The 14,412-nt window shown below is 44.8% G+C and overlaps 1 protein-coding gene across 1 annotated transcript in view; it reads right to left on the bottom strand.

Moving 5' to 3' along the window:
- FRAS1 (Fraser extracellular matrix complex subunit 1) overlaps positions 1-14,412 on the bottom strand; it is a 479,438-nt gene that overhangs the window by 22,305 nt on the left and 442,721 nt on the right. Inside the window, 4 exon segments of the mRNA XM_020988371.2 lie at positions 4,804-5,018; positions 6,353-6,513; positions 10,995-11,227; positions 13,124-13,399. Coding sequence (XP_020844030.1) covers positions 4,804-5,018; positions 6,353-6,513; positions 10,995-11,227; positions 13,124-13,399 — 885 coding nt within the window.

The raw sequence follows: 14,412 nt of genomic DNA, 5'->3' as shown, positions 1-14,412 counted from the left end.
GTTAATTACAAAGGGATGAGTAGTAAGAATGCTATTAGAAAAGTAAGCTTAGTATTATACTGGGCAGAAGCAAAGGAAGGTCAATGTCAAAAGTTGAGAAAATGAGCTGGTTGGCGATTTACCATAGAGATACCAACGTCAGGGCCTTCCTGGGCAAAGGGCCCATCTTGTAAAAATCAGCAGTCTGGGTGTTTTTCTAATCTACCCCAGGGGATTCCCCTAAGTTGTCCAGAATCATTACTGTGTTCTCCCAGTCTAGGGAATATAGCTATTCATTCAATTTCTATAACAACCAGTTGCTTACAAGAGCACATAAAAAGTCTTCCATCTTAGTATGTCTGAAGTACACAGTATGCTATTAAAACTTGCTTCAGCCAGAGGAGGAAAGCACTAGCTGCTACCTTGAGCAATTTCTTATGATACTAATTCCTAATTATGCTCAGTAAAACACTCTTTGTTAAGTGCCTACTGTGTGCCAAGTATGGTGCTAGGGACTTAGGACACATTTAGCTAAGTAAAACTTATACTCTTTGTCCTCAAAGAGCTTATAATTTAACCGGGAGGTCGTAATAGATACACTGCATTATGTGGTGGATAGAGCATTACACTTGGGGTCAGGGTTCAAATTCCGCCTTTTATGTTTACTAGCTGTAGCATGACCTTGAGCAGGCAACAACCACTCTGTGCCTCAGTTTCTTCATCTCTAAAATAAGTGGGTTGGACTCCGATGGCCTCCAAGGTCCCTTCCCAGCTCTAAAGCTATGTTCCTATGAAATATATAACACTACATAAAACACCTATATAACATATAATTATAATATATTATACTATTATTATATATTATGTGTAATATATTATATTACATATTATATATAAGTATATAATACCCATAATGCAAAATGGTAGACTACAAAGGGCTATATAAGATTGGAGGAAGAAAAGGCTATAATGGCCTGGGATAGAATCTCAGTCAAAGGCCAGCTGAGGGAGTGTCCTAGAAACTGTAAATGGCCTTAGCCAATGAAAATGTTTATGAGCCATGAGTGGCATAAGTGCTGTGATGGTCATATGGATCCCAATAGAAAGATCCATCTGGGAGCAGCTAGCTGGAGCGGTGGATAGAGCACTAGCTCTGGAGTCAGGAGGACCTGAGTTCAAATCCAGCCTCAGACACATAACACTTACTAGCTGTGTGACTCAGGGCAAGTCACTTAACTCCCACTGCCTAGCAAAAACAAAACAAAAAAAGAAGAAAGATCCATGTGGTAAAGCTACAATAAGAACTGGTAGTATTTACTAAATTGGTGCCATTAATGACCACCAAGTATGAGTATTTCAAGAACACCTACAACCACCAGCTCTGGATGAACATCCTTATTGGGCATTAGTCAGGTGGTTCTGGATAACAACATAAGCCCGAGTTTGTTCTTCGGCAAAGAACCCACCTAGGACGCTTAACTGCATGCAAAAAACCTAACCTGAGGCAAAAATAACTCTGCGGGGTAGCGTGTTCCAAAGAAACAAGGTTTATGTGTTCACATTCAGCAATGGTGATGGTAAACTGACTGATATGCAGCGGAGGTAACAGCACTGAAGCTCAAATACTGTTTCACATCACCCTTGACCATCCGATCTGCTTTTCAGACAACAGAACAGTATGGCTGGTATATTGGGAAAAATTCCTGGATTTAGCATCAAAGGCCCTGGTTTGAACCCCAACTCTGCCATCTCGGACTCATAATAACCTCTCTGGATCTCAGTTTCATTATCTGTAAACTGAGATAATTGTACAAGAATTCCTTCTAGTCCTTAGTCTATGATTCTATGATCAGTTACAAAAAAATACGTAACTGAATGACCAATCACACTAGTGTCAAGCTCTCTCCAGTAGAGGGCAGTGGTATACACAAAATGGAGAAAATCACAGCTCTATAAATGAAATGTTTTACTCTAATTAAAGATACTTTCTCTAAGTAATTCTTGTGCAGTCCCTCCACGGGCTACCCAAAGTCTGGTTGAAAAGTGTGAGCTGTTATTGGGGAGCAAATAACACATTTAAAAAACTCATTCTAATTACTTTGCCTTGAAAATAATCTCCCCCACATGGACCAATGAGGCCATTCCCCTATTAGACCGAGCTCCTCAGGGGCAGGGACATCTTGCGCCTTTCCTTGTGTGCCTTTCAAATGTTTATTGACTGTGAGACTCTTGTTCTATGACTTGGACGGACTGCCATCTGCAAAGCATGCAGCTGTCAACTGAATTAAATGTAAAACACTTGTTTAGTAGGAGACAATAAAATAAGACGACGCCTCCACTCTTATGGAGATGACCGTCGAGTGGTGGCCACGGCAGACAAGACTGGCCATGACATTAATTAATATGTGATAGACGCTTAATTACAATATTGAGTCATCATAGGAGCCAGGAGCCTTATGCTAAGATACTGGGATCTGCTGCTTCTTAATTTTGTGACCCTGGTCACGCAAGTCATTTTACTCATGGGTTTCTTCACTTGTAAGACAGGGATAAACACTTCCACTCCTGACCTCGTAGGACTGTAAGGAAAGTATTCTGTAAATTGCAAAGTGCTAGCGAAACGTAAGTTATTATAAGAGGCACAAATGTATGTGTGTATGGGGGGGGGGGAATAAGCATTTATTAAGCACTTACTGTGTGCCAGGCACTGTACTAACCTCTGTACAAATATCTCATTCAATCCTCACATCAATCCTGTGAGATAGGTACTGTCATTACTCCCATTTTATAGTTGGGAAACTGAGGCAGACAAAGGCCGAGTGACTCGCTCAGGGTCACACAGCTAGTAAGCGAGGCCGAATTTGAACTCGCGCCTTCATGATTCCTGGCTCAGCGCTCTGTGCGTTATAGCACCACCCAGTGGGCCTTTGTGATAGTAGAGTACTGTGTGACATTGAGCATTATTGATGGGAGGCTTTTGCTTTTTAAAACTCTCTTCTATTTTTTGTGAGGTTTAGTAACATGGAAAACAATGTGTTTTAACCTCTCACTGTAACACTTAGGCAACATAGAGCAATGTCAGTTTTCAGGATGAGAGTGTAGTCCATAATTGATCAATCGAAAAGCATTTATTAAGCACTCACTGTGTGCCCAGTCCTGTATAATACACACACAGGTACAAACGCATACATACACACACACATGAAATAAACAAGAGGTAATTTCTGAGGGAGCCCGGGCAGCTGGGGGAATCAGGAAAGGCTTCATGGAGGAGCTGGTGCCCGAGCTGAGCTTTGAAGGAAGCCAGGCTTTCTCAAAGGCAATGATGGGAAGGGAGAACATTCCAGGGAGGGGGACAGATAGCCTGGGCAAACAACTTTTTCATGTGGAAGTTGCTATGAGGAGCCAATGCTGGTTCAATGTCAGGAAAGCCTTCCTTCTCTCCTTATTTGAGGTGTCCCAAAAGGGGACAGGCTGCCTCAGGAGGTGGTAGGTTCCTCCTCCTTGGAGGTCTTTGAGCAGAGGCTGTCCGGGTGTGTTACAGCAGCGATGGATTCACAGGTGTATGGGATGGACTGGATGGCCGCTGCACTCCTGGCCAGCTCTCAGATTCTGTGAGTCAGTAACTTGGTACACTGAATTAGACAGATTGCCCTCTCTGGTCCTCTCTTAGCCGAGGCCACTGATGGCCCTTAGCCTGAGAAACTCAGACTGTAGGACCTGAAAGAGACCTCAGATCATCCTGGTCAGCCCCGCTCAGTTAGAGCTGAGCAAACTGTGGTCCAGACTGATGCGGTGACTTGACCAAATTCAACACTAGGTAGTAGCCAACCTGGATCTTGGTCTAACACTCATTCGTACATGTTACTGCCTCCCATTACACAGTCTGTCCTCTCCTTCCTTCCTTCTCCTCTTTCTTCTCCATCTGTCTCTCCCTCCTTTCTGTCTCTCTTCCTCCTTTGTCCCTTTCTTCCTTCCTTCCTCCTTTCCTCTCCTTCTTCTTTCCCTTCCTTCCTCCCCTCACTCCCTTTTTTCCTTCCTTTCTTCCTTCCTTCTTTTCTCCCTTCCTTCCTACCCATCTTCCTTTTTTTCCTTTCTTCCTGCCTTCCTCCCTCTTCTCCCTCTTCCTTCCTTCTTTCCTCCCCTTCTCCTCTCCCTTCCTTTCTCCCCCCCTTTCTTTTTTCCCTCCCTCCCTCTTTTTCCTTCCTTCCTTCTTTTCTCCCTCCCTCCCTCCCTCCTTCCTTCCTCCCTACTTCTCTTCCTTCCTTTTTTTCCCCTTCCTTCTTTCATCATAGCCAGGAGGGGGCCATCTCCAGTCGTCCTGATCCATATCTGACCATTGGACCCAGACGGCTCCAGGGGAGAAAGTGAGGCTGGTGACTTTGCACAGGCCTGCCTCACTTAAATCCAACTAACTTGTATGTAACCTCCCTGAGGCCACGGTCCTCTCTTTGAGACCGAAGGACAAACAACAATAATACAGCCAGAAAGTGTCAAGGGGCAGAGCTCAAACCCAGTTCTTCCCGACTCCAAGGCGTGCTCTCTGCCCGCTGCACCACACGGCCTCTCAAATATGTTGTGAACAATAAGAAGCGAGGGTGATAACACAGACAATCCCTGCCCCTCTACTTTATTTGGTAGTTCCGGTACATTTTATATGAGGGATGTTCCTACATTCATTACCTGCAAGGGAAGAGCCAAAGCACCCAGTGTGGGGAAGGCGCTCCCCTGGGTGCTCCATCATCAGAGCTGGATTTCATCTGAAAAGATGATGGAGGAGAGAAAAAGCGGGGGGGGGGGGAGAAGAGAGCTGTGGAAACACACCTGGAAGTCGGCGGTTACGGATCCCCCACAGACGTCAATCAGCTCCGTCATGTCATAGTAAGCGTCAAAGGTCCACGTACAGCTCTTGAGGTTCAAGTGTTTGTACAGCTGGATGGTCTTGGCCTCTCTCACCGTGGGATCAAACTGGTAAGGGCGATCGTAGCCCGGGCCCAGGGCGATGCTGTCATAGACGACTTCATCCAAGAATCCCGCTTCTGTGGGCGAGAATCCAAGGGAGCCGCGTTAGGCAGCGGCATCAGAAGGGACTGCTCATGTCCCTCCTCCTCTGGCTGGGTGACTATTAATAGCACACACACACACACACACATGTGTGTACTTCAAACAGACTGAGGTAATGGCATGCAAGCCTTGTTAAGTGCCCACTGCCATGTGCTAAATGCAGAGCCGGCTGCCAAAATAAACACTGGATTGGCTCATTTAATCCTCTAAGAGACAGCAGGAAGCAGGGAAGGAATGAAGAGCAAGCAATCTGGGGTAGAAGAAGGTAGAACTGGCAGCCGGATATGCACAAAGGGGGAAAAAGGATCCCAAACACTGGCTCTCTCCTAACACCCAGCTGTCCGCCCGGAGAGGTCAGCTGCGTGGCGGTGTGCCTCACGACTCAGGTCCTAAGCAACCAAACGACAGCAGAGGAAACGCATTGATGCGGTGATTCTCAACTTTTTAAACACTGAATTTTTTAAAAAAATCATTATTATAAAGAGCAAGAAAAATGCCCTTTTTGCAACAGCTTTTACAGTTTCTGAACGCTTTGAAGGAACTCAATTACTGAGTCTCAGAAATGGAAAGGGTGTCAAAGGTCATCTAGTCAAACTTGAAGAAGAACAGCCTCTACAAAATCATAACCATCAGGACGGAAGGAAATGAGCATTTATGAAGCACCTGCTGTGTTCCAGGCACTGTGCTAAGCGCCTTACAACTATTATCTCATTTGATTTTCATAACAATTGGATAGGTTACTATCCCCATTTTACAGTTGGGGAAACTGAGGCAGACCAAGGTTAAAGTGACTTGCCCAGGGTCACACAACTAGTAAGTGCCTGAGGCCAGATTTGAACTCAGGGTTTATTGACTCCCAGCCCACTGTTTTATACACTGTGCTGCCATCAGCTTTTTTTTTTAAATTTTATTTTTTTAGTATTTTTTTGGCTTCTTGGTGAAGCAGTTCAGGATTAAGCGACTTGCCCAGGGTCACACAGTTAGTAAGTGCCTGAGGCCAGATTTGAACTCAGGGCTCATTGACTCCAAGGCCAGAGCTCTATCCACTATCCCCGCCATCAGCTTTTGAAAACCTTTAGTGAAGTGTAACCCGTGGTCTCCCAATGCAGCTGACTAAATTACAGATAACTCAAGTTGCTAAGAATTTTTTTTCCTACATCTAGTCTGTATCCGCTGCTTTGTAGGTAAGCACCATCCTTTATCCCGAGTTCCACTGTCTGGAGCCGAGCAGAATGAGCTTAATCCCCTTTAGCACTTCGCCTCCAGTCTGGAGTCAAACAAGCAGGATGTTGGCATTCTCCAGGCTTACCCGAGATTCCTTTCAGATCCCCGATGGTGATGAGATTGGAGCAGACGTGTTGATGTCTGTAGATGGACTCTGATAAGAGAAAGTGCACGTTGTGCAGTGGCATTGTCGAGATAAGAGGCAGCATGCCATCCTGGTGTGGGATCTGGACGGAGATGTGGATCCTGGGGAAGAGTCAATACGGATTAGGCTGAGGTCCAGATTTAGCTTATAGTTAACGAGGAGCACAACTGACTTCCCTCTCATAACCACCTTTTTCCTTGCCCTTAAGAATGTCAAAAACAATCCCTAATGTTTAAAGCTGGGTTTCATGTGTAAAGGCACTGTGCTACAGTGTACATATGGAATTCAATACATAATGTATAACGTGTGCATATGGAATTCGATTTGTTAAAGTACCCTCAACCCTCTAGAATTATAACAACATGAAATACAAAGTTTTTTTTTTACTTTATTGGATGAAATTACTTTTAATTTTTCTTTCCCATCAGAAAGAACTTTCCTTCGTATAGATTCAAGCTATTATGTGATTTCTGTTCATCATTACATCACAGACCAGGAGCTAGATGAGCTCTCAGGGACCATCTAGTCTAATCCCTCCATTTTACAGAAAACCGAGACCCCAGAAGGCTAAGTGACTTGGCCAAGACTTATCAGATAACAAATATCAGAGTCAGGATTTGAACCCTGGTCTTCTGACCATAGAGCTAGCACCCTTCCACTGTATGAGGCTGTCTTATATGATAATAAATCTGTCCATGTCTCTCTCTGTCTCTCCCCCTTCTTCTCTCCCTCCCTTTCCCTACTCTCTTTCTTCCCCCCTCCCTTTCTCTCTCTCCCCCTCCTTCCCCTTACTCTGTCCCTCTCTCTGTCCCTCTTTATGAATTTTAGGATACCACCAAGTCCTATATTGTGAATTCAGTTTTCTGCTACATATCTTACCTGTTACCACTAATGACCTTTTACTCATCTTCTTCTCCCTCTCTGGAATGATCTCCTACTTCCCTTCTACCATTCCATGCCCTTTTCTCCAAGATCCATTTTCTCTTTGATTAAATAAATATCAACACTGCCTTGTATCAGGAGGTTAGGATGCTATAGGGCCAAGAGTATATAAAGGAAAAACAGGTGTAGCCTAGAAGCTAAAGGGCAATGCATGTGCCTGGAATTCCAAGGGGATATTTTGGAGTAGTTCGAAGCAACCCCAGAGCAACCATCTGTCAATCTGGATGCAAAGGAACTAGCCTGGGAGCAGTCATCAAGGAAACAGAGAAAGATGACTGACAGTTGGAGAGAAAATGTTTCAGTGAGATGGGAGAGGGAGCCAGATATGGCACTGATGAGTTCAATGTGAAAAAATTGTTTCCCACACTGTATGTGGACATGATTAGACCAGGACAAGTTAGGAGTTGGGAAGCCCCTCTGAGGGCAGGGCCTTGCTGCAAAAAGGTCACCTGGGGGCTGGGCTGTGACCTGGTTGCTAGCGTTCCCCTCCCCCTACCAATCTATATTAGGGATACAGGGCGTTCAGGAGGACTAGCCCCTCTGGTGTGAGTCCTTTTCAGGCCTGCCCATCCACTTTTGGTGTCCATCTGCCAGCCAACTCTCACCTGTGGCTCCAAGAAGCTGTGAAATGCTCAGTAAACCATCTCAGCAAACAGCTAAACCAAGCTGAGGGCAACTGACAGGCCTTAAGCCAGCAGGTGAGTGAGATGGGATTCTATCCTAAGCATGTGAACACTTTCCCCAGTGGAATGGGTGGACGAGAACAATTGGTTCCAACGGCCATGAAGGCAGCTGAAGCAGGCCTGGCGGAGCCCTTGGAGCTTGGTCACGCATAGAAGATGCCAAGGTCACCCACTGCATCCCGGGCCATCGTCAGTCATCTTTTGTCCTGGGAATTGACTCAGGAAGAGAGAGCGAGGCTGATGAGTTGGCCCAACTTTGTCTCACTTAAATCCAATTTGTGCACAAGTGCACATCACCTGTGATGTCATTGGTCCTCTCTGAAAACAAAGGAAAAACCACACATACCAGGAGCATGTGAGTGACAGGAGTGGGTTGTGTCTGGCGGCACATCTGAATTGAGGGCTTCAGGGCTCTTCCTCGCTTTTGTTTGGGAAGAGCCTACCTGAGGGAAGTGAGGAGAGGGTTACGGGCACTAGGACATCCTGCCTTGAGCATTTTAAATAGCAACAGCTATTCAGTCGTGTCCGACTCTTTGCGACCCCATCTGGGGTTTTCTTGGCAAAGACACTGGAATGGTTTGCCATTTCCTGCTCCAGCATAGCACTGGTGCTATTCATTCATAGCCTGATTCATTTGATTATAATCTCTTCTTGCTCCTCGTATGTTTATAAACACACTGTTTGTCCAAACTGTCACTGTTTATTTTGTTATTCAGCTTGATTATAAGCTATTGAGCACAGATGAACATTCCTTGTATAGGCTCCCCAGTACAACACTCTGCAGAAAACTGTTTAATACTGTGCGCTACAATATTTACCGTTCTGTAGTACAATACGCTAACCAAAAAGAGAGACTAAAACCTTATAATTTACAGGCCTTCTGGTCTGACCTCTCATTTTATGGATAAGGGATAATAGCCTTGGCGAGACGAAGACAGAGTACAAGTCAGAACACATGTCTTCAAACTCTGGGTCCTTTCTTCAGTACAGAGTTGTCTCAGTTAAAAAAAAATGCTTGTCGAGCGGAGAAAGAGTCAAAAGGAAATTGTCTTTGTGGTTTGCATTAATTTTTGGTCACTGGTGTTCTACGACCAGATGCAAAATTTGAGCATGCTTCCTCAGAGCAGCAGAAACTCTAGGCTTAACCTGTCTTTTTCAACTGGTAGTACCTATTTACATAGTGGCTGCTGGGATCTTTTCTCTTGATCCTTCTTTTTCCAACCTGAATCATTGCGGGGAATAAACAGTGTCTGGTGGAAGTTACACGTGACTGTAGGGATTTCCGAGAATAACTAATGGGACCTCTGGAGATTTAGTAGTAGTGGTGGTGGTGGTGGTGGTGGTGGTGGTAGTGGTAGTAGTAGTAATAGTGGTAGTAGCAGTAGTAGTAATGGTAGTAGTAGCAGTGGTGGTGGTAGTAGTAGTAGTAGTAGTGGTGGTGGTGGTAGTAGTAATAGTGGTAGTGGTGGTGGTAGTAGTGGTAGTAGTAGTAGTGGTGGTGGTGGTGGTAGTAGTAGTAGTGGTAGTGGTGGTGGTGGTAGTAGTAGTGGTAGTAGTAGTAGTGGTGGTAGTAGTGGTGGTGGTGGTGGTGGTGGTGGTGGTGGTGGTGGTGGTGGTGGTGGTAGTAGTAGTAGTGGTGGTGGTGGTGGTGGTGGTGGTGGTAGTAGTAGTGGTGGTGTGGTGGTGGTGGTGGTGGTGGTGGTGGTGGTGGTGGTGGTGGTGGTGGTGGTGGTAGTAGTAGTAGTGGTGGTGGTGGTGGTGGTGGTGGTGGTGGTGGTGTAGTGAAAGTAGTAGTGGTGGTAGTGGTGGTGGTGGTAGTAGTAGTAATAGTGGTAGTAGCAGTAGTAGTGGTGGTGGTGGTGGTGGTGGTGGTAGTACTCATGCTATATACCTACAGGGCTAGCATAAAGAAAATGCTTTGTAAACTTTAAAGTGTTATATACAAATGCCAGTTATTGTTTACAATAGAACTTTACGGAACTTTGTGCTAACTTCTCTGGGATCAGCTCACGTCTGGACATAAACATACTGCAATATCTAATAGACATTTACCACATGTAAGGAATGCTTGAAGTGCCTCTGAGTAGAAAAGCAAATCTACAGGCCAGCCAAACAGGCTTTATTTTCTGTCCTTACGCACGCCACTCCCTCTCTCTCATCATCATGCTTTTGCCTGGGCCGCTTCCCCTGCCTGGGAACTCATTCCTTTTTCCTCTCTTCAGTCTCTTAGAATCTCTAATTCCTTTCAAAGCTCAGTTCAAACATCATCTCCCTACATAAGGCTTTTCCTGATCCACACGGCCACCATTAGTGCCTCTTCCCTGAAATGATTTTTCCTTTACTTTGTACCTATCTCAAGCAAGACACTCCTCCAGACTCAGGACGTTTTCTCTGGCTGTCCCACATGCCTGCAACGCCTCCCCTTCTGACCTCGGCCACCTGACTTCCCTGGCTTCCTTCAAGAAGCTTTTCCCAACCCCTCAATCCTGCTGTCTTCCCTCCAATTTATCTTCTCAACAGCTTATGTATCCTATATCTAGCAAACATGGTGGTCTGCATGTTGTCTCCCCCGCTAGACTGTGCATACCCTGAGAGCAGGGGCTGTCTTTTACCATTCTTTGCATCCCTCACATTTAGCACAGTGCCTGGCACACAGGAGGCACTTCATAAATATTTTACTCCCTGACTGACAGTAGTCTCCTCCTATGGCATGTAAGCTCCTTGAGGGCAGGGACCGTTTCATTTTTATCTTTGCATTCCCAGCATCTAGCCCAGTGTCCACCACACAGTAGCCACTTTTAAAAAATGCTTTCTCATCTATTAAAAATACACGTGCTCACACATACACACACACACACACACACACACATGCTTAGTAATATCAGTGTTGTATAAAATACTAGAAAGGTGCTGGACGTGGCCAAACCTCTCTCCGCAGAAGGTGACACCTGGCTGACCTGTTGGGATGCTCCTTATGTTTGACATCAAGGTATTTCAAGGTAGCAATGAAAGACTGAGCTTGGAAGCCTCTGGCGGTCCCAGCCACGACGGGGGTGTGACAGATAGCGCTGTCCGTCCCTATGGTAACAATGTTACTTCTCAGGGGGGTCCCCAAGTGCCCCGCTTTGTCCACGGCCTTTGCCACACAGCGCACGTGAAACCTGCGACTGAAGTAGATACTGTCCAGCACCTGCAAGGAAACAAGACGGCGGCTGAGCCAGACTTGCTAAGCCATGCTGAATTCATAACCAGCTCTGCACCCTGGAGTCGCCTGGATGACTCCCAAAGGTCTTATCCTAGGTAACCTTTGTTAACCTCAAACACTTCTACAATCGACAGAGTTGATGTTTTCAGGCACTGTGTTCAGCATAAGGGCTTCTCAAAGCTTCATCCCAATCGCAAGGAACAGTGGCTGAATCCTACTACTGTCATGGACGTGTTAACCACGAGCCTTGTAGAAGAGAGAACAATGTTTATACTTGAAGTTCAAGATGCAGCTGCTGGCATCCTTTTTTGTCATCATGTTAACTTATCAGACGGATCTGAGTTTGCTGGCAGGTAGGCTCTAGGACATGGCTTTTTTTGCATCCTTTGGACCCCTTCTCAGAATATTATGCTTTCAAAAGCATAAGATGAAATATGTAGAATACTATGTATGTATAATATAATATATGATATGATACAATATGGTAGCATATCATAATATATATTACATGTAATATTATATTATAATATAACCCTATATACATAGTTGCCTGTATAAAGGCAACTACTTGCATTGAAATACAGATATCAAAATATCTAAAAAGCAAGTTCATGCTAAGAACCCTTGCTCTAGGGAAGGAAAAAAACCTCATGTTTTCGTGAGCTAGAGACAAATTTTAAAGTCTTTGCTGAAATTCATTAAACAGCTATCGACTTGTTCATTTAAAAAGGATCAACTGTTATCTTGCTTCAAGATGGCAGACTGAATTGCAGATTGCATCTGCTGCCCTATAATAACAAACCAAATTTGGTTAAGAGCAGTCTAAGCTCCTTTGAAAGTTACAGAACAGAGAGATAAACCTGAAATCCCGTGCACGTATATTTTGATACACGCTAAAAGAGAGAGATCACTGGCCGATAACAGAAGATAATCAAAATGCAGCTAAGCTCACACACCAGGAAAAAATGGTCTCCTAGCTACAGTACCAGAAGTCAAAGCCCTGGACAGGTCTTAATAGAGCATTTATGTAGTGACTCATTTCTCACAACAACCCTGGGAGGTAGGTGCTATTGTTATATTCATTTTACAGATGAGGAAACTGAGGCAAATTGAGGTTAAGAGACTTGCCCAGGGTCACACAGCTAATAAAGTGTCTGCAGTCAGATTTTTAACTCAGGGCTTCCTGACTGCAGACCTGGTGCTCTAACCACCGCACCACCTAGCTGCCTCCTTTGTTTGTGTAGGAGAGGGCTAGATCCAGATTAAGACAGTTTCAAAGGTATTTCTGGTTCATTAAATACAATATTCTCTGTGTGAACCTACTCCCTGCAGCTTGTTTTTTGAGAGGAAGTGACAGAAGAGTCTGTTTCGTTAATATAGGGAAATCTTCCCTGTTGCTTATCACTCCCCAATTGTTTATCCAACTAATCTTGTTTTCCCCACAATGACTAATTTTTTTTTTATTTCTCATGCTTTCTAAAGCAAAGGAGGCCCACAGTAGACATTCAGTACATACATGCTGATTGAGAAAAGTAAATAAAAGACTGTATCTACATACTTGTGTTTAACACAGTTAAATACAGTAAACCTCAAACCATTTATGTCAAAGAATTTAATCTAGGTATCTTATCTTAGCCGGGTGGCTCAGTAGGACCTTGGGAAAGTCATTTAACCTCTATCTGCCTTAAACTGCTGGTGAAGGAAATGCAAATCACTCCAGCATCTTTGCCAAGAAAACCTCATGGACAGAATTGGCATGTTATGGTCCACGGGGTCACAAAGAGTCAGATGCAGCTGAAACAACTTAACAACAATCATGTTATTTCACAGCTTACCAAAGGAAAAGTGGAAGCAAGTCTACACTTAGCTCATCACACATACCATATGGTTGACACTGGTGAACGGTGTATTGTCAGTGATGGTCTCGAATGGTGACCTCGCCCCGTTGCCGTCCGTGGGCGTTGCTACTTCCCAGCTAAACCGGACGGAGGTCTGATTGATGCCAGCCTCCGTGCAACGTTCCTTCATGACGGAATACTTGGGGAAGTGAGGGTCGCAAGGAGTGACGCAGACCAGCGGGTACCCTGGGGAAGGCGATTTTTTGACCCCTTCCTTGGTCACTTCTTCCACGTGGTCATAGTCAGCAAGCATGACCACCTGCAGAACAATGAAAGCAATGAAGCTTCAGGGGAGCTCGGGCATCAGGACTGAGAGTTAGACATTCCCCGCCCCCCCATAAGCATCACATAAATGTCACTGTTTGTGGAGTCTGCATCACCTTGAAACCCAACAGGAATCTGTGAAAAGAGAGAGTCCTGAGAAAGAGTACAGAACAGCCAGCAGAGAAATATATCTGAAGCCTTTCCACATTTGTAACCCAATGATTAAATTATCCATTATGTAGTGGAGAGAGAGAGGGAGAGTGCTAGCTTTGAGGTCAGGATGACCTTGCTTCAAATCCAACCTCTGACACACATTGTCTATGTGACGCTGGGACAATCACGTAACCTCTCAGCTCCACGGGCAGCTCTCCGAGACTGTCGGCAGTAGAGGAGGTGGCAATCTACCTCAGTGGAAGGAATTCCCTGGTAGACGGTCCCAAAAAACCCCCATTAAATTATAGCTCCATAAGAATATGGAAGTAAACCATAAAAAACAACTATGTTCTTGCACATATATGCATAAGCAAAATCAATACAAGGAAATTGTCAGGGGAGAGGTTTCTAACAGCTGAGAAGGAGGGATCAGAAAAGGTTTTACACGGTAGCAAGCACCTGAATTGATCTAGAAGGAAAGAAGAGGAGATAAGAAGGGCGTGTGTTCTAAGCATCCAGAGCTCCCTTGTACTAGGGAATGAGAATGGCAGTTTGTGTGTTATGTTTGAGGAACTGCAAGAAAGCAGAAATAAACATTAGTTAAGCACCTACTGTGTGCAAGCCTTCAAGTGACAGCAGGGGTTAAAAAAAAGTTACAGACCTTACCTAACATTTCTTTCTACTAAGAGCAAATCTTCATCTTATAGGTCAGTCATTTTAATATCCCTCTCCCTCCCCACTTCTCTCTCTTTTTTTCTCTCCCTTCCTCCTTTTCTCTCTCTCTCTCTCTCTCTCTCTCTCTCTCTCTCCTCTCTCTCTCTCTCTCTCTCTCTCTCTCTCTCTTTTTAAGGCAAT

This window comes from Phascolarctos cinereus, unplaced genomic scaffold, assembly GCF_003287225.1.
Source record: "Phascolarctos cinereus isolate Bilbo 61053 unplaced genomic scaffold, phaCin_HiC Scaffold_9;HRSCAF=440, whole genome shotgun sequence".
NCBI lineage: Eukaryota > Metazoa > Chordata > Mammalia > Diprotodontia > Phascolarctidae > Phascolarctos > Phascolarctos cinereus.
Note: the sequence above shows the minus strand (reverse complement) of the source record. Positions and strands in the feature narration are given on the sequence as shown.